The sequence below is a fragment of the Balaenoptera borealis genome (assembly GCF_965194805.1).
Source record: "Balaenoptera borealis genome assembly, chromosome: 16".
NCBI classification, from domain to species: Eukaryota; Metazoa; Chordata; class Mammalia; order Artiodactyla; family Balaenopteridae; genus Balaenoptera; species Balaenoptera borealis.
In genome coordinates this window covers 42,882,732-42,901,906 of record NC_138872.1, presented here as the reverse complement: position 1 = coordinate 42,901,906, position 19,175 = coordinate 42,882,732, and the positions used below count along the sequence as shown (strand labels likewise).

The following is a 19,175-nucleotide window of genomic DNA, read 5'->3' as shown; positions in this document are numbered from 1 at the left end:
TGCACACTGCTTCATTTTCCCATACAAATAAAACCCAAATGGTTTTCTAAGAGTTTGTGATTTTTAGATGTAGTAAGTGGCCTCATACCTTCATCTTTACAGACTTCAGCTGCCTCTTCTGAAGAAGGGCTGGGCACGGTGGCAGCACTGGCACCACCTATAAGGCAGAAAGAGAAACACTGTCTCAGAGCCAAATACTGTCAGGTTGGAGCTTCCCTTCCCACCTCACTTCCTACTCCACCGAAGGAAGCAGGAGCCTGTTTTGTGCTCTAATACACTGAAAGGTCTTTGAAGGGGCTTCGGTTTGTGACTCTCTTCTACGATTAATGGAACAAAAACACTTCAGTTAAGACAGAGCCTGATGAACTACAAAACTATTTTCTTGGTGAAGAAGACTGCTTGGTAGTAGTATACTTTGGCATTTTGTTTCTTCCCTACCTCTAGAAGAATGGTACATTATTTTTCTTAGTAAAAGACTGTGAAAGAAAGTATATCCTTGCAAGTTTCTACAAAGTGCTTTTATGTGTGTGTTTTTAAAGTTTGGTTTTTCTTAGCACAACACTTCTATTCCATTACGCCAGGCTGTCAGACTGCAGGGATCACATCTGATGGCTGTCAGAGAAGAGGTCCAGGAGAAGGGGATCATTTGTAGGAAAGCACCAAAAGCCGTTTGGTGATTTCATGTCAGCCAAGCACAGAGTGGGGACTAAGGAACTTGGAGGTCCGTGCCCGGGCCTCACAGCAGCAACTAACCTCGTCAGAGCTGGACTTTCTTCTTAGTATTATCAGCACCCCAGTGACTCCACTGGCATTTGGGCTCCAGGATAATAACTAACTTACTAACACTAAAATAGTATATTTAAGACAGGAAGGCTTATCAGAATCATTTGGAATGGTTAATACTTGTCCAATGGAAAAGGAATATATACATTTTTTTCATGCAGTAACAAGGTTATGGAACTAAAGATAACTCATACACGCATGGTGACTAACATTTAAAGGCTAATCAGATATCTCCTAGTATTATCCTTCGTCCATAATGTATATGACTGTTACTTTTAGGTCACATCTCTATCAGAACAGAGAGTAAGATTTTTGGTAGGGAGATAATTGGAGACGAATCACTTTCTTTTGTTAGATGACAAACTCCTATTAACAACAAAAGAACAAACTACAAACTTTCAACCTTGCCTTGATGTCACATCATCCCATTTCTCTGCTTCCCTTCACGGCAGAACTCCCTAAAAGAGCAGTCCATGTTATCGCTCTGGACTTCCTCATCTCACGGTCTCTCCATAAAGCACTCCAACTGGCTTCGTCGATCCTCCTTGAAGTATTCTCTTATCAAAGGCGTCAATGACCTCACTTTGCCAAATCCAATGGTCATTTCTCCTTTCTTATCTTCCTTGACTTCTCAGGAGCATTTCAGTGTCTACTCTGTTCTTTCTGAAACACTTTCTTGCTGTGGCTGTTCCTTCTCCCCTGGTGCCACATGTCTAGAGGCCATGGTGTCCCAGGCCTCATTGTTCTCCTTATTTACATGTTCTCTCTAGTGAATCTCACCCAGTCACATGGTTTTAAGTATCATTTCTCTGCCAGTGACTCCCAAGACTGTAACTCTGGTCCACATCCCTCCCTAGAAATCCAGACTCAGATACCTAACTGGCTTCTTGACATCCCATATGGCCGAGAGTCCTCCTAATTTACCATGGCCAAAACTGAACTATTAACTCTATTAATAAAAACTGTGCCCTGTGGCCAGTCTTTCATACATCAGTAAGTGGTACCATCATCCATGTAGTTACTGATGCTAAAAACCTAGGATGTAGCCTGGATTCTTCTTTCCCCTACACCCTAGATCCAATCCATCAGCACATCTTGTTACTTCTACCTCTGGAACAAAACACCTCAGGCCATTTCGTCTCCCTTTCCAGAAACCTCCATCACTGCTTTCCTGCTATAGTCTTTCAATTGGTTTCACTTTGGTTCTTTTGACCCATTTTCATTCACAGGCAGAGTGAGCTTGTTAAAACAGATTAGGTCCCTCTACTACTAAAAACCTCCCATTGGCTTCTGGTAGTTCTAACAAAATTAAATCTTATGCAGTCAGACATAACCTGGTCCTATGATGTCTTCCCAAATCTCGCACCATGTTCTCCCTCATCCATCAGGCTCCAGCCACTCTGAACTTCCTTCTCCAACCTGTTAAAATCGGCCTGAAATCCTTTGCATTATCTGGACCCTCCATCTGGAATGCTCTCCTGCCATTTCATCATTGAGATTTCACTTTAATTACTGCTCCCTCAAGGAGTCCTCCCCGAGTCCAGCCAACGGAAAGTTGCCTTCTCAGGATTCCTTCTACATTACCTCATTTCTCCACAATACATTTGTCACTATCATACTTTTTAAAATTGTTTATTTTTGGATCACTGCCACCAGAATATAAGTTTCAAGGAAGCAAAGAAATTGTCTTTATTGTTTGCTGCCCTATTTCAGTGTCCAGAACAGTGCCTGGGTCACAGCAAACCCCAGATAGGTATTTGTTAAATGGCTGTTTGAGGAATAGGACCTACCACTTTGATTCGATCATGACAGCAGTCAGAACTGCTGGATTATGCTGGTTTGAGATTGTGCTTTTTGCATGATATGGAAGAGGCCTGCAGAGTTGTGTAGTTAGAATTGAAGCTGGACATTCTATTGAATGAAAGGAAGCCACTTTTATTTTGGAAGAATAACAGCAGGTCAGAAGGACTTTAATGACCAGAACTGCATCTCTGACTTCTCTGCTCTTGGATTAGGGATGCAGAGCAGACACAACAATGTATGCTGACACTGGCCAAGAGCATAGATGAATCCTGCCATTGGACTCTGTGCCGGGCAGCGGGCCCACTTAGAAAAGCAAGAAGAGCCCCTCAGGGGTGCATTTTGGAATCTTCTCTACCATGAGACGCACCCATATTGTGGTGATGTTGTCCATCCAAGAGGTGGAGAAGACAGCTTGTATTCTACCACTCTCTCCTAACAGGCAAGATGGTCCTAAATCCATAAAGACACTGCCTCTTCTCAACTGATTAGGGGAAAAGAGATGGATGAATAAAAAGCAGGCAGATGTGTGTGCATGTTTGTATGTCTGTGCCTGTGTATGTGTATGCGTGTGCGTGTGTGTGAACAGGGGTGGGAGAAATCTATGTCGATAAAGACAGTTTGGGACAGAGCAGTGAATGAATAAAACCTGTAAAACCACGATATTCAGAGAATGGCCTCAGCTGTCAGCAGCTAGTTGATTAATACCCATCAGCCCCAAACAGTAAAAACAGTGACTGCTTTTCACAGAAAACTCATCTTCCACGGAGCATAACGATGTGGTGGCCGGGAGCTGGGGGCGATGGTGGTGTGGATAACAACGGTTTTCTGTATTAGAAATTCATTCCATTGCAAGGACTACACTTTAGCAAAGGGAGCCAACTGACCCAGTGGCAGGTACACAAGGTCCTTGCTGCCTTGCTTCAGTGCCTTCTCTGATTGGCCTCCTTCAATTCCATCTTCCAGGTTAATAATAAAAGCTTTCAGTTCTCTAGCAAAAGTTCCAAGGTTCATGTAGGAACTTTTCAGTGAAAAACTTATCACACTACCTGGTTTATTTCTAAGAGTCCAGCATATGGCTTAGGACGTGGCAGGCACATGAGCAGAGCCCACTATTTCAAAGATGTCCCATCCGTTGGGCTCATTAGAACCAGAAGAATGACTTGGAAAATAGAAAGAAGAAGGAAATTTTTATTTTGGTGGTTATGTTGATAACTGCAAAATTGTGTGAATCATTCTTTTAAAGGAGAGCATGCCTGAGTACAAAAGTGGGGAGGAAGAAAAGATAAACCTAAGGTGATGACAATCTCTTTTGAGTCTTAAGTGCTATTTTATTTAAAAATGTTCAATTTATAATCTACAGTAGAAGATCTCTAAGCATTCCATTGGCACATCTGTTCTTCAGTGAACAGAGTTGATGTCAGGAAGGCTTTGGATCTCATTGAACTCTGGGTGTGGGGTAGTAAGCCTCTGTCACACCTCACACCATCGTCTACAACATACAGAGAAATGACCAGAAGCACGGCTCTTCAAAATTTAATGCAAAACAGTAAAGGACACTCCATTCATTGTGGAAGGAAAGCCTCTGATATATTTCCTGTGAATTTTTTTAAATTAATTTTTTTGTTTGTTTGTTTGCTCCCTGTGGCATGCGGGATCTTAGTTCCCCGACCAGGGATGGAACCCGCACCCCCTGCATTGGGAGCGCAGAGTTCCAACCACCGGACCACCAGGGAAGTCCCCCTGTGAACGTTTTTCATTTCACTTTTTCCCCCAAACTAAATCTGCTGATTTTGACCTGCCCTAAGTCAGCCCAGCTCTGACATGGTCCTTCCAACCTCTGCCCGTCCCGTGTAAAGCATCACTGAGCAAACTGCGATCACACGGGAGAAGAGTGGGGCAGGTGACTGAGACCTGAGAGGGAGGGTACCCTTCTGATTGGTGAGCCTGACACTTGCAGTTAACAGGGTTGGTGGCTTCCTGAGGGAGACCTGAACGAATATTGGTATTAACCTGGTGAAACGGTATAAATATTTTCAGAAGAGGGCACTAAGCAAAGCCATGTTCACCTCTGGGGATGAGTCCTAGGAGACGCCTCAAAAGAAATCTGAGCTCACCTGCTTCTTGGCTCTGCCCTTCCATTTCTTTGGCACTTGGCTTTCCCTGTGGACCGTTCTCATCTTTCAAGAAAACCACAGAGGGAAAAAAAATATACATCAAGTCAATTTATGAAATATCTCTTTATGGCTAATATGCAGCACTGAAATTAATTGTAACCAGTGTAGCATGACTCCCCATAAAGCGAGGCAGAGAGATGAATCAGAGGGTGTGAAACAGAGAAATTACCTACAGAAATAGGTGTATTTATCCTCGTCCCTTCTCACATGATTTGCTTGGTGGAAAGTTGAACTGCAGTAAACAAAATTCACTCAGCAGTTCCAGTAACATCTCTCTCCTTGCACAACATTTCCCAAAATGCAATACAAATTTTAATTCCAATCTGCTTTTTTTCCTTGACTCAAGCAATATGCACTGTGTAAGGAAACTTGGTTGATTACGTTCCTATGCCCTTTATTTTCCTGTTTGATGTATGTTGCATAAGAACCCCTATTTTTACTTAATGTTTTAGACATTTACTTACATTTTACACATGACAGTCTAACATATCTATGCTCTGAAATATTCTGTGTTGAACAGATTACGCTGGTCAAGTTTATGCCGTAGTACGTAACTCCTTGAAAAATTAATAACCGGACAGGTATAATGGTGGCTATATATTAGAAACTAGCTAAAAACTTCCCTTTGGCTTAAAATATATAATATATATCTGTGGATTTATGTGTAGAAAAAAAATTAACTCTTCAAAGGCAAATAAAGGCAACATTTTATAATTCATTGCTGGGAGGGTTTCCAAGTCTCTCTGTGTTTGGAAAAATTTTTTTAAATGATAAAACATAAGAGATGTAGTTAAAGTACAGAAAACAGAGAAGCAGAAGTTATCAGCACATATTACTATGGGTTAAAGATGGCCACAGATCCTTGTCTCTCAAGAAGTGGAATCTATTTCTTGTCTCCTTAAATTCGAACTGGTTCTGTGACTTGTTTAGACCAGCGAAATGTGGAAGTGATGTCTGGGCCCCCCAAGCCAAGGCCTCAGAGGACCAGCGGCTTCCACCTTCTCCCTCTGGGAATCCAGCCACCCTGCTGTAAAGACACTCAGATTAGCCCCCCAGGTGGAGAAGAGGGGTACATGGAGCAGCACAGAGGGGCCAGACATATGGATGAAGCCTTTTCCCACCTTCCAACCCAGCCCTGCTGTCAGCTGAATGCACCCAACTGATGACGTCAGCCAAGGCCACAAAGAGCAGAAGAATCACCCAGCTGAGCTCTTTTAAAATTCCTGCCCCACAGCCAGGCTCAGATCACTTAAACTTGTTTTACTTGACTGCTTTGACCCACCATCTGCTACAACGATCAACTCTTAATCCAGAGGCAAGAGGATGGGGAATCCTCCCCCAGAGGAGGACTCAACTAGTGGAGCTGAAACAAGAGCCTCAGAAGCAACAGGGAAACAGTTCACCAAGCAGCTCTGAAAAACAACCTTTTGAGGAGAGTTGCAAATGGAAAAACATTTGGAATTGACCTGAACAAAAGAAAAATTTTATAATAGAATGACAAAGATAGATAGATAGATAGATAAATAAATAAATAAATAAATAAATAAAGAGTGACACTGACATGGGGAAGGGATGCTATCAATGAATGAATATATCAGTATGTATATAATTCCCTCTGGCCAGCACTGTGTCATTTGTCACGCGGGACACAGTATAACCTGGGATGGCTCTGTAACTCTGTAAACCCAAGGTTCTGCATGACATATTTACAAGGATATTTCTGATATTTTCTCTGTTCTGGTTCTCCACAGAGGCGCTGGCACTGGCTTTTGCTATAGGAAGGAAATAGCCATCACTGCTGCTCCTTTTCCCTTAACAAGACCAAGTTGGTGCAGGAGCATGTGTCAAAAACATAAGTCAGTTTACCATATGATCCAGCAACCCCACTACTGGGCATATACCCAGAGAAAACTGTAATTCAAAAAGACACATGCACCCCAATGTTCATTGCAGCACTATTTACAATAGCCAGGTCATGGAAGCAACCTAAATGCCTATCGACAGATGAATGGATAAAGAAGTTGTGGTACATATATACAATGGAATATTACTCAGCCATAAAAAGGAACGAAATTGAGTCATTTGTTGAGACGTGGATGGATCTAGAGACTGTCATACAGAGTGAAGTAAGTAAGAAAGAGAAAAACAAATATCGTATATTAATGCATGTATGTGGAACCTAGAAAAATGGTACAGATGAACTGGTTTGCAGGGCAGAAGTTGAGACACAGATGTAGAGAACAAATGTATGGACACCAAGGGGGGAAAACCGTGGTGGGGTGGGGATGGTGGTGTGCTGAATTGGGCGATTGGGATTGACATGTATACACTGATGTGTATAAAATTGATGACTGATTAAAAAAAAAAATAAAAAACATAAGTCAGTGTTTCCCCCTTTCTCCCACCAAATGGACTCAGACTCAAGCAGGAGAGATCTATCAGTTTTCCTATCTCCCCCAACAGACACCCCCCCCTTATTTTTGGCCACGCCATGCAGCACGTGGGGTCTTAGTTCCCCCACCAGAGATCGAACCTGCATCTCCTGCATTGGAAGCGTGGAATCTTTTTTTTTGGAAGCATGGAGTCTTAACCAATGGACAGCCAGGGAAGTCCCAGACAGACTTTTTAACAGATTCCACAATAGGCTTGAAGTCTGCAGTGACAGGCTGCTTTTAAAATTAGTCTGGTGACCACATCTCCTATGGAGTGGGAGGTAAAAATCTTATGAAAAGAGGAAGGCAAGAAGAGAAAGAAAAATAACAATTGAGTCACAGGAAGGTGAAGAATTGTTTCCACCAGTTCTAAATGCATGAAAAGGAAATTCATGGTCAGACCCCCAAGTCCAACTTTATAATAGCAAAAACCAGCCTGTCTCTTTATCTAACCTACTGCTACTGGGTTTTATCCTTAATCTCTGTGCCTGTGGTCCCACTCCCTAACGCAGTCTGGCATGTTCTGTTTTCGACTTGAGTCTTGGCTGTGGGGTGGTCTGGTTGCAGGATTTCTGCCCTTGGGAAGCAAATTCAAGAAACACTCGGCATGTTTATCACAGAGTAAATGCCTTCTAGAAGAATGCTGGATTTGGCATTTGAGTAACTTGCCCTCAAATGAAAAGGCTCAGGTATATTGCTTTCATCAATTTCCAAAGACAGTGCACCCTCAAGGCCAGCAGGGGGAACCAGTGTAGAAGTCTGGCTTTCAAAGCCAGTTGATAACATTCTCGGGCAATTAGGTTAGCATTCATGTCACTTTTAGAAGGACAGTTTGGCTGGCTTCTAACATTCCATCCGTTTAAAATACCTCAGTTGGGTGAGTTCTTAGTGAAACAGTGGGCTTCCTCTGGTAGGAAAGATAAAAATCCCATCACACATTTACCTGTAAGTATTTGATAAGAACAAGCTTTCCTTTTATCAGCCTTGTCTGTCTAGCTATCTTCACAGAAAGCATATAAACAATAAAAAGCTAAGTAGAGTGGGGAATGTAAACTTGTGGTTTTTAGAAGGGATTTAAAAGGCTTACAATAAATGTGAAGAAATATAGGGAAATGACAGGCTATTTTGTGAGCTTAAAACATGTCACACAGAAACTAAATTCTCTTAGTTGATATACCTATAGGATCCCATATTTACTTCCGATAATAAATTTCCATATCATTCACATTGAATGTCACATAATACTACTTTCCCACACCAAAAAGCACAGTGACCTGTGTGAATTCTAATGGTTGAATCATTTTTGCTTCTCCAGTATTAAAACCATGCCCTCTATTCTTTCAATCCATACTTATGGAGCACGTACTATATGCAAGGATATTTCAGGAATTTTATAGAAATAAAAATAAGAGACTCCTGCTGTGAAGCAGGAAACGAGTAGAACCCTGCAGGTTTCCCCTCCTTCTCCAAGTATAAAACCGAGCAGTTAATGATTAGGAAAATAGAGTCACAGACTCAGTGTCTGATGTTCATTCCTGCGTTGTTTTACAGATACCATAACCGCCACCAGAGGAAAAAAGTTAACTGCATGATGACCAGACGCTAGCCATGACATAAGCTGCTCCAACTTGAGTCTATGGCTACCACAATTCCAAGGGCTGGCCTCAAGAGAATGGGATTAACATTATTACTCATAATAATCTATATCTTTGTGGGTATCAAAATAATTGTAGCTTGTTCTGCCCATATATGTAAGCAGGCAACTAAAATTGTCAGCAAAGAGATGCTACAGACCCATGTTGACATCTTCCAGTCTGAGAATACGTCGCCTATGTCAGCATGAAAAAGTTACAGAAGACAGACCTTCACCCCTAATCCCAAAGAAATGGAATGATGTCTGAAAAGTGGGGATTCATAAGCAGTTCTTTGCAGGAAACTGCCCTCAGCAGGAAGCCCCTTTTCTTGTCACTTTAGCAAAGCTATATCGTAACTAATTTTAAACAAGGTACCCCCATGCTCTACTCATCTCCGGCCCAAGAACACCTTTCAAATCTTTTAATCGCACAATAATTTGTCGGTTCTTCTGGTAGATCAAAGAAGTAGGAACGAAGAATAAGTAATTAACAGATGACTAGATCTCTTCCCTAGCTTCCCCTTCAGAATCTCGTGAACAAACTGTGTGACCAAACTGTGTGAACATGATAACGTGTAGGGGAAGATAATAAGTCCATGAGCCTGCGTGCAGTGGGGAATGGTGACCACTCTGACGCCCTATCTCAGTGATTAACTGAGACTACTCCCCTCCTTGCCTTTAAAACTTTCATGGCTGAGCGGAATCTTTGCAGGTGGCTTTTGGGGGACGCTGAGTCCACCATCTCCCCAGATTGCTGGCATTCTGATGAAAGGTACCTTTCCTTTCTACCATTTGTGAGTATTGATTTTGTAAGCGGTGAGAAGAAGGACCCCCCCGCCCTCGTCAGGTAACAAAGTGAATTCATTTAGTTGTGTAGGTCATGTTTAATTTTATATGGACGAGCTTTATAAGGGCAAAATTTCAATGTTGTGGCTACAAATTGCTATCCTGATATTTGCAGTTCCATCTTTGAACTGTGTGTGGGGATGGGAAGAGCAAAGGGAGGTAAATCAGAACAAATTCATCCTTGCTACTGGGGAAACAACCGGATGGGTACTGCCTGCTGGTATACTATTACCTTTTATTATAAAGGCCCAAGATTTCTGGACCCGGACAGGGTGCAGGCAATTCAAATACAGTGCTTTGCAGATTGGATTATTGATTCCAATTCTTCAGTTCCCTGTAATGGATTATTTATCTCAGTGTCCTTCCATGGTTGTTGGACTTGACCAAGTGATATGGCTAATGAAGTGTTAGCGGACATGATAGGCGCAAAGAGCTTGAACGTGTTGCATAATTGGACTTGGTGTTTGTGCTTCTGACATTGGCCATGACAAGAAGATGCCTCTGCAGCTGCTGGTTTAAAGAGGAGCAGGAGCAGCCTTGACCCAAGTTACAGTCTGGAGGCAAGCCTAGAAAACTCACAGCTTGAAATAGAACTGCCCAGCTGAGCCCAGCCTACATCAGTGGAACCACGGTCAACCTGTAAACTTGTGAGCATGAGAATAAATCTTTTAGTTAAGGCACTGCACTATGGGGTGACTTGTTACACAGCATTATTGTGACAATAGCTGATTAATACAAATGGCATATTAATTTTTCTTAGGTCAGGAAGACTCAGTTCTTTTTTTTAACTCAGCACTTTTTCATTTATAAGGAATTCAGTCTTAAATTTTGTATTTTGCCACCCAGCTACATTCTCATCTTACACATTCCAAAACTCTCTAGAAGACACACCCTCAAAAAATAAATTTAGCTTATATAAGGAGTGCTCTCAATGAGTATGCACTGCCATCAATGTTTATGTTTTATTTAACAGAGTTATGTGGGCAGCAGGATAATATTATTGATAGTTAATACCAGCTAACATGTATTGGATATTGGCTGTGTTCTGCTCAGTGTCTAAGTGCTCTGAATACATTATCAAATTTAATTCTCATAACAAGCCAATGAGGTAGGTATTATTATTATCCACATTTCGTGGATGGGGAAACTAAGACACAGAGATGTTAAATAAGTTCCCTGAGATCCCACAGTGATGTCAGCAGGGTTTCAACCCAGTCAGCTGATACCAGTGCCCACTAGTGCCTCCCTGGAGATGCAACTAGTATTTGTTAGCTGGGTAAGATGGTTAAATTATGGATCAGTAAAAGCATGGGAAAATGATACTTAATATAATAGCTGAAGAATTAAACTATAATCTCATACAAACTAATGTAGAACACCAAGAACATTGAGAAACTAGCTCTTCTGACACTTAAGCCAGATGGGTGCAAAGCTACAACTCTAAATTTGTTTTTTAATACTAAAGATACTTTTATTTTGAACTAATTTTAAACAATGGAGAGTTACAAGAACAGTACAAGAAACTTTGTTTTTTGCCCTGAACCATGTGAGAGGAAGTTGGGGACATAAACACCCCCTTATTACCCCCATCAGCCCTGAATACTTTAGTCTGTATTTTCTAAAAAGACATTCTTCTTCATGACCACAATGCAACCACCAAGATCAGGAGATTAGCAGTGATGACTTTCCTACCATAGAAGCCACAGACCACAGTCAAGTTTTGCCAATTTTCTAAGAATACCTTTCACAGCAATCTAGGATCACACACTGCCTTTTGTTGTCCTGTTTCTTTAGCATCCTTCAATCTGAGACCGAGATGCCCTCCTGACCTTGCCTGCACTCCGCACGGGGGGCGGGGGCGGGTTCACCACCTCACCACCACCACTTGAATGTGAATACCTACCTTGCTCAGCCCTGCTTAGTGGTTTCAGGAAGAAAGAAAGCAAAGAATGAAAGAAGAGGGGGGCAGTGGTTGTTAGTTCCAAACATTTAAACATTTTGTTCTGGAGGTGTCATCAGCCAATTGATCTATCTTCATAGATTGAGCTTACAAAAGTAAGTTCTCGAGTTGGCTGCCTCACTACTTTAATGAAAAGCCTCATGCATGTGGCTATTCCAGTGCAGATGAAAGAGGTGTACAGTTGGGAAGTCACCATCTGACATGAGCGGTAGCTGCTGCCTCCTAGGCACCAGGAATTTACGCACCTCCGACCCATTACCGTGAAGCCCTCCACAGTCCTACTTAGACTTTTATCTACATTTTTACAGATGAAGATTTCAAGGTTGTGCGAGGTCAAATAACTTCCCGGAAGTCCCACAACTAGTGGCAGAGCTGAGACTTTAACTCAGGTCCAGATTGTGCCAAAGCCTGAGGTCTTTCTTGCCTTGCAGATTCCTGTGACCTCTTCTGACTCTTGAGAGCTAAATTGTAAGTCTTCCGCTGAGAAAGACGCTCTTGCTGTTCCTGAGGTGTCCTCAGCAACCAGTACAGTGCCTACAATCCCATAGGGGCTCCATAAACACTTGTCAGGGGATTAAGAAGGAAACTTCATTCTCCCCTAAGAAGTAATAATTTTGTTGTCGTTCAAACCATATTTCAGCCCTCAATGTAGAAAAGGTATGGTGTTTGTCTGAGCCTCTGGTTGAACCTCATTAAATTGTGGACAGTTAAAAAATGTCACATCTCGGGCTTCTCTGGCAGCGCAGTGGTTGAGAATCCACCTGCCAATGCAGGGGACATGGGTTCGAGCCCTGGTCCAGGAAGATCCCACATGCCGCAGAGCAACTAAGCCCGTGTACCACAACTGCTGAGCCTGCACTCTACAGCCCGCGAGCCACAACTACTGAGCCCACGTGCCGCAACTACTGAAGTGTGTGTGCCTAGAGCCTGTGCTCTGCAACAAGAGAAGCCACCACAATGACAAGCCCGTGCACCACAATGAAGAGTAGCCCCCGCTCACCATGACTAGAGAAAGCCCGTGTGCAGCAACAAAAAGACCTAATGCAGCCAAAAATAAAAATTAATTAATTAATTTAAAAAATATTAAAAAAAAAGTCACATCTCTTTGATCACAAATAATGGTTCCTAAAAATCAAATGTGGTACCATGTAGGAAGCAGCAGTAGTTAGCGTTCATCTGTTTTTACCACCACCCTGGTCCAGCCTCCATCCCCCCTCTCCTGGATTGGGGCAATGGCCCTTATTCTCAACCTAGAAGCCAGATGGCTTGCTTTAAAATGTTGAAGTCAGATCACACCATTCCTCTGCTCACATGCTCCAAAACGCTCAAAGGCAGCAAGGCCTGTGTGCTGGAGAATCTACTGTTTTCCTGCCCTGACTTCTTTCTAATCTCCTCCCCACTCACTCCCTCCAGCCACACCGGGCTCTGTGCTGTTCCTCCGGCACATGAGGGTGTCTTCTCTCCAGGTCTTTGTACTGCCCGTCCCATCCCCTCTGCCTAGACTGCTTTTCCCCCAGGTTCTTCAAGTCTTTGCTCAAACATCCCCCTTTTCAAACTGTGCTGAACATGTCACTTAAAATTGCAACATCTCCCCATCCCCACACACTCCATTCCCACGCTGATCTGTTTTTTATTTTTGTCTTTTTCAATCATCCATCACCTTCTAGTATTTAATTTAGGTAGGTGTTACGTTCATTGTTTACACATATCTGCCCCTAATTGAGTGTAAGCTCCACCAAAGCAGGGATCTTTGCTTCGTTGCCTGTTGTCTCCTAAGAACCTAGACGGAGCATACGCTGTTCAATAAATATTTGTGAATTAATGAGACATGCCCATCTTTTACCTGGCCTTGCATGGTTACTTCACAAATGAATCACGGAAAAAGGGGAAAATTACTTCCTGTTCCACGTTCCTCAGGTTACTTATGAAATATGAAGTTCCTACATCATGTGGGGCAGAAGTTTTTAAGAAAGGTAGCCTAGACACAGAGCCCAGGCTCTAGTAACAATACACCTGTCACCATTTTGTCTTCTTACTGGAGCAGTTACCTTACAGAAGGAATGCCTTCCCCAGGCCAGTGGAGGTTATGTGTGGAACTTGTTACAATGCAGTTATCCAGATTGATGACTTAGAACCCCCCGGGAATGGTGTGGGGCACACAGAGCCCATTTGGGGAGATGCTGAGCAGTGCTCTCCTGGCCGCTAGTAGCAGTTCACTCAAAATAAACTCAAATAGCGTTACAACCACACCCCATTCACAGAGGCTGTGTAAGACCCATGGCTGGTCTTCAATTTTAGGACAGAGAAGACCATCATCTGGTCCTACCTCTTTCCAAGAATGTCCCAAAACAGCCTATTTGTGTGTTTAGGGGGAAGAGGAAATAATTAAACCCAGGGGTCCCCAACCCGCGGGCTGCGGACCAGTACCAGTCTGTAGCCTGTTAGGTACCGGGCCACACAGCAGGAGGTGAGCAGCAGGCGAGCGAGTGAGGCTTCATCTGCCGCTCCCCATTTCTCCCCATCACTCGCATTACCGCCTGAACCATCCTCCCCCGCCCACCGTCCATGGAAAAATTGTCTTCCACGAAACCGGTCCCTGGTGCCAAAAAGGTTGGGGACCGCTGATCCGCTGATTAAACCTGTTATTTTTAAAGTATATGTATCTGTTAAAGGAGACCTAAATGTGATGCAAGTTCAAGGAAAGGAAACGCATAAGACTGTACCATGCAACTGTCTCTTCCATATATTTTGTAGGTTGGTAAGTAGAGTGTCAAGTATACAATAAGAAACTCAACAAATATCTGCCACAGGATTGAACTTTATAGCATTTCCACAAGGAAGGTATGATCCCAGCATACCAAAACTTGCTAGTGGCATATCTTGGTATAAAAATAGCACAAGGCAATGCACCAGAGAACTATTTTCAATATCACACATCCCCTCTTAATAGATAACATACAGTTCTCCCATATGGCATATTAGTACAAATACTTTTACTCTGATATGGTTAGTTTTTAATCCAAGGATTTCCAAGTACTTTACAAACACTATTCATTAGCACAGTCTTCCCTGGGGAAGTTGCAATGCCTCACAGAGATACAAAACACAATCAATAACCATTAAGGAATGACAATAATAAGAAACATATTAATGTGGTTTTTCTTTTTTAAAGAATAGGAAACCAACAAAGGGGAATTAAGCAACTTTCCATAAGTTTTCCAATGAATTCATGGTGCAACTAGGGTTAGAAATCAACTTATGCTGGTGTTCATGGTTATATATTACACTGGTTTTCAGGTAGTAAAACATAACCTGGTGTCTACATCATAACTGGGAAAATTATGACCAAAATAAAGCTTAGCACAATAATGGGCTTCTTTTGCTCTCTCTCAAACAAAACAACAATTGCACTTTTTCGCTAACTTTAAGCCCTCAGGTTAAATTTCCTTCTAAAAATTATATTTCTCGCTATTTTCATTTATGTTTCTGAATTGAGATAACTGGTGTGCCTACACATTTTGTTTAAAACAGGCACACATTGTGCTCTGTGCAGATGTTAAATACAGAACTGGCAAGACAAAACACTGTTTTGCTTTTTTGTTGAAGAACAGAAAATACATAAAGATGTTCTCTGAGAGAAGAATCATCCCATGAATAAATTCAAAAGCTGTTAGGCATCTTTGTCATGAATTAACGTTTGCTGAGTACCTACAAAGTTCAAGATGGCGGAGAGGGAATAAATTAGGTTATTTGAAAGACAAAAGACTTTCCCTTTGGGAGTTCACCAAAGAAAGATGGATGGAGTGGTTTCCTGAGAGGTACCTTCCTGCAGAAGGTGAAATTAAAGCTTGAGGCAATCCAGAGAGAAACATAACATTTTATCTCATATAGGTAGATCTCAATAAATGTTGGGTATTTCAGCTGAATTAAATGAGAAATATCTGACTAAGTGCTTCGATTATCCACTTTGCTTTGTCCACATGGCTCTTTGGGAAATCACTGATTGAAGAGGTACATGTGCTGAGTACAAGTGTCCCTTGGGGAGGTGACAATTCAATACACATATACGTGAAGCTGCACAAGGTCCACTTACAATGGGAAGTTAAAACCTCCATTTTCGTGTTTCTATCCTTTCCCCCCTTTAAAATGGTTGCTCCTTCAGTGTTGAAACATGCTATTTTAAGTGGTGAAAATAAAAATTTTAAGACGCTGATTTGATATTTTGAGCTTTAGGGTGAAAGCAATGTTTGGGTTTTCCACAATTCAAAATGAACTTTTTATAAACATGTGCCCTAACTCAAAAATAATCCTATAGATGACAAAACTTGACAACCACTCCTAAGCTTACTATCAACTATACAAACAACAGTGCTATATATATGTATTCTATCTCCTTTAAAAATGGTGGAATTCCAGTAATGGTTTTAACCAAATATTTACTTAATAGATATTAAGCTAGTTAATGGCTATTGGGCACTAAAAATGTGGTGCGTCCAAGTTGAGATGTGCTGTAAATGACAACTACACATCTGGTTTTGAAGACAGCACAAAAGAATATAAAATATTAGCAATTTTTGTATTGACTACATGTTGAAATGACAATAGTTTGGTTATATTGGGATAAATAAAATATAGAGTTACAATTAATGTTGCCTGTTTCTCTTACCTTTTGAAAAAACATTGCTTCTCAAAATTAAAAAAACTTTCTCAAAATTTAAAAAAGGTAAAAATTATATATACATTTATGGGTCACATTGTAATTCTCTTGCATGGTGCTACTCTCGAGATAATTGGTCAGGAATGGAACCATGGAGCTGGGAGTCCTGTGCAGCGGATAGATACTGAAGTGGAAGCTGTCAAATCCCCACCGTTGTCCCTTGGGCCCCTCCTCTGATCTCCGCGAACCCCTGTGTCTGTGGCTTCTCCTTGTGAACACGTGTGGCACTCTGCCATAGGGGTTTTTCTAGTCTCAACAGGATACTTGTCCTGTACGGCCAATTTGGAAGCAGCCCTCAACCAATGATGGACAGGAGTAGGAAATTAACACCTGCTTCCATGCCCCCTGAGTGGGACGACTCTGAGGTTCCCACATGGTCTCCCAGTGTCCTCCTGCAGGACCCAGTCCTGCATTTCTCTCCTTCCCTTCCCTGTCTCACATCCCTACTTCCCTCCTGGTGCTTCCTGGAATCACTCCCCAAATCAACTGCTTGCCCTTGAATGTTTGTCTTAGGGTGGGCTTCTAGGGAACCTGATCTAAGACATTTTTAAATCAAATAATTACACAAACATATTGTCCCCAATCATGATAAATGCTAGTAGAGGCGAGGGCTTCTAAGGTCATCAGAGAGGGCTTCCCTGTGGAAAGGGCATTTGAGCTGAGAAATTAAGGCATTTACTATGTGAAATTAATCAGTAGAAATGAATAAGGCAAAAAGGGAGAGATGGATGAGTATTCCAGGTGGAGTGAAGAGCATGTCCAAAGGCCCTTATGTGGGAAAGACCCTGGCATCTTTGTTTTTTGTTTTTTTTTTTAAACATCGTTATTGGAGTATAATTGCTTTACAATGGTGTGTTAGTTTCTGCTTTATAACAAAGTGAATCAGTTATACACATACATAGGTTCCCATATCTCTTCCCTCTTGCATCTCCCTCCCTCCCACCCTCCCTATCCCAACCCTCTAGGTGGTCACAAAGCACAGAGCTGATCTCCCTGTGCTATGCGGTTGCTTCCCACTAGCTATCTATTTTACGTTTGGTAGTGTATATATGTCTATGCCACTCTCTCACTTTGTCACATCTTACCCTTCCCCCTCCCCATATCCTCAAGTCCATTCTCCAGTAGGTCTGTGTCTTTATTCCCATCTTGCCACTAGGTTCTTCATGACCATTTTTTTTTCTTTTTCCCTTAGATTCCATATATATGTGTTAGCATATTGTATTTATTTTTCTCTTTCTGACTTACTTCACTCTGTTTGACAGACTCTAACTCCATCCACCTCACTACAAATAACTCCATTTCGTTTCTTTTTATGGCTGAGTAATATTCCATTGTATATATGTGCCACATCTTCTTTATCCATTCATCTGTCGATGGACATTTAGGTTGCTTCCATGTCCTGGCTATTGTAAATAGAGCTGCAATGAACATTTTGGTACATGACTCTTTTTGAATTTTGGTTTTCTCAGGGTATATGCCCAGTAGTGGGATTGCTGGGTCGTATGGTAGTGCTATTTTTAGTTTTTTAAGGAACCTCCATACTGTTCTCCATAGTGGCTGTATCAATTTACATTCCCACCAACAGTGCAGGAGGGTTCCCTTTTGTCCACACCCTCTCCAGCATTTATTGTTTGTAGATTTTTTGATGATGGCCATTCTGACCGGTGTGAGATGATATCTCATTGTAGTTTTGATTTGCATTTCTCTAATGATTAATGATGTTGAGCATTCTTTCATGTGTTTGTTGGCAATCTGTATATCTTCTTTGGAGAAATGTCTATTTAGGTCTTCTGCCCATTTTTGAATTGGGTTGTTTGTTTTTTTGTTATTGAGCTGCATGAGCTGCTTGTAAATTTTGGAGATTAATCCTTTGTCAGTTGCTTCATTTGCAAATATTTTTTCCCATTCTGAGGGTTGTCTTTTGGTCTTGTTTATGGTTTCCTTTGCTGTGCAAAAGCTTTTAAGTTTCATTAGGTCTCATTTGTTTACTTTTGCTTTTATTTCTATTTCTCTAGGAGGTGGGTCAAAAAGGATCTTGCTGTGATTTAGGTCATAGAGTGTTCTGCCTATGTTTTCCTCTAAGAGTTTGATAGTGTCTGGCCTTACATTTAGGTCTTTAATCCATTTTGAGTTTATTTTTGTGCATGGTGTTAGGGAGTGTTCTAATTTCATACTTTTAAATGTACCTGTCCAGTTTTCCCAGCACCACTTACTGAAGAGGCTGTCTTTTCTCCACTGTATCTGCTTGCCTCCTTTATCAAAGATAAGGTGACCATATGTGCGTGGGTTTATCTCTGGGCTTTCTATCCTGTTCCATTGATCTATGTTTCTGTTTTTTTTTTAAATTAATTAATTAATTTATTTATGGCTGTGTTAGGTCTTCGTTTCTGTGCGAGGGCTTTCTCTAGTTGCGGCAAGTGGGGACCACTCTTCATCGTGGTGCGCGGGCCTCTCACTATCGCAGCCTCTCTTGTTGCAGAGCACAGGCTCCAGACGCGCAGGCTCAGTAATTGTGGCTCACGGGTTTAGTTGCTCCGCAGCATGTGGGATCTTCCCAGACCAGGGCTCGAACCCGTGTCCCCTGCATTGGCAGGCAGATTCTTAACCACTGCGCCACCAGGGAAGCCCTATGTTTCTGTTTTTGTGCCAGTACCATACTGTCTTGATTACTGTGGCTTTGTAGTATAGTCTGAAGTCATGGAGCCTGATTCCTCCAGCTCCATTTTTCGTTCTCAAGATTGCTTTGGCTATTCGGGGTCTTTTGTGTTTCCATACAAATTGTGAAATTTTTTGTTCTAGCTCTGTGAAAAATGCCAGTGGTAGTTTG

The 19,175-nt window shown here is 41.9% G+C and overlaps 1 protein-coding gene across 3 annotated transcripts in view; it reads right to left on the bottom strand.

Annotated features, from left to right (window-relative positions):
* Window positions 1–19,175, bottom strand: part of MACROD2 (mono-ADP ribosylhydrolase 2) — a 1,990,905-nt gene that overhangs the window by 125,926 nt on the left and 1,845,804 nt on the right. For 2 of the 3 annotated variants that reach the window (XM_082359151.1, XM_082359149.1), the window contains 2 exons: window positions 4,701–4,763; window positions 89–157 (listed from right to left, as the gene is read on the bottom strand). In XM_082359151.1, the coding sequence (XP_082215277.1) occupies window positions 89–157; window positions 4,701–4,763 (132 nt within the window). The remainder of the gene's footprint in view (window positions 1–88; window positions 158–4,700; window positions 4,764–19,175) is intronic. The other variant, XM_082359152.1, reaches the window with a different exon arrangement.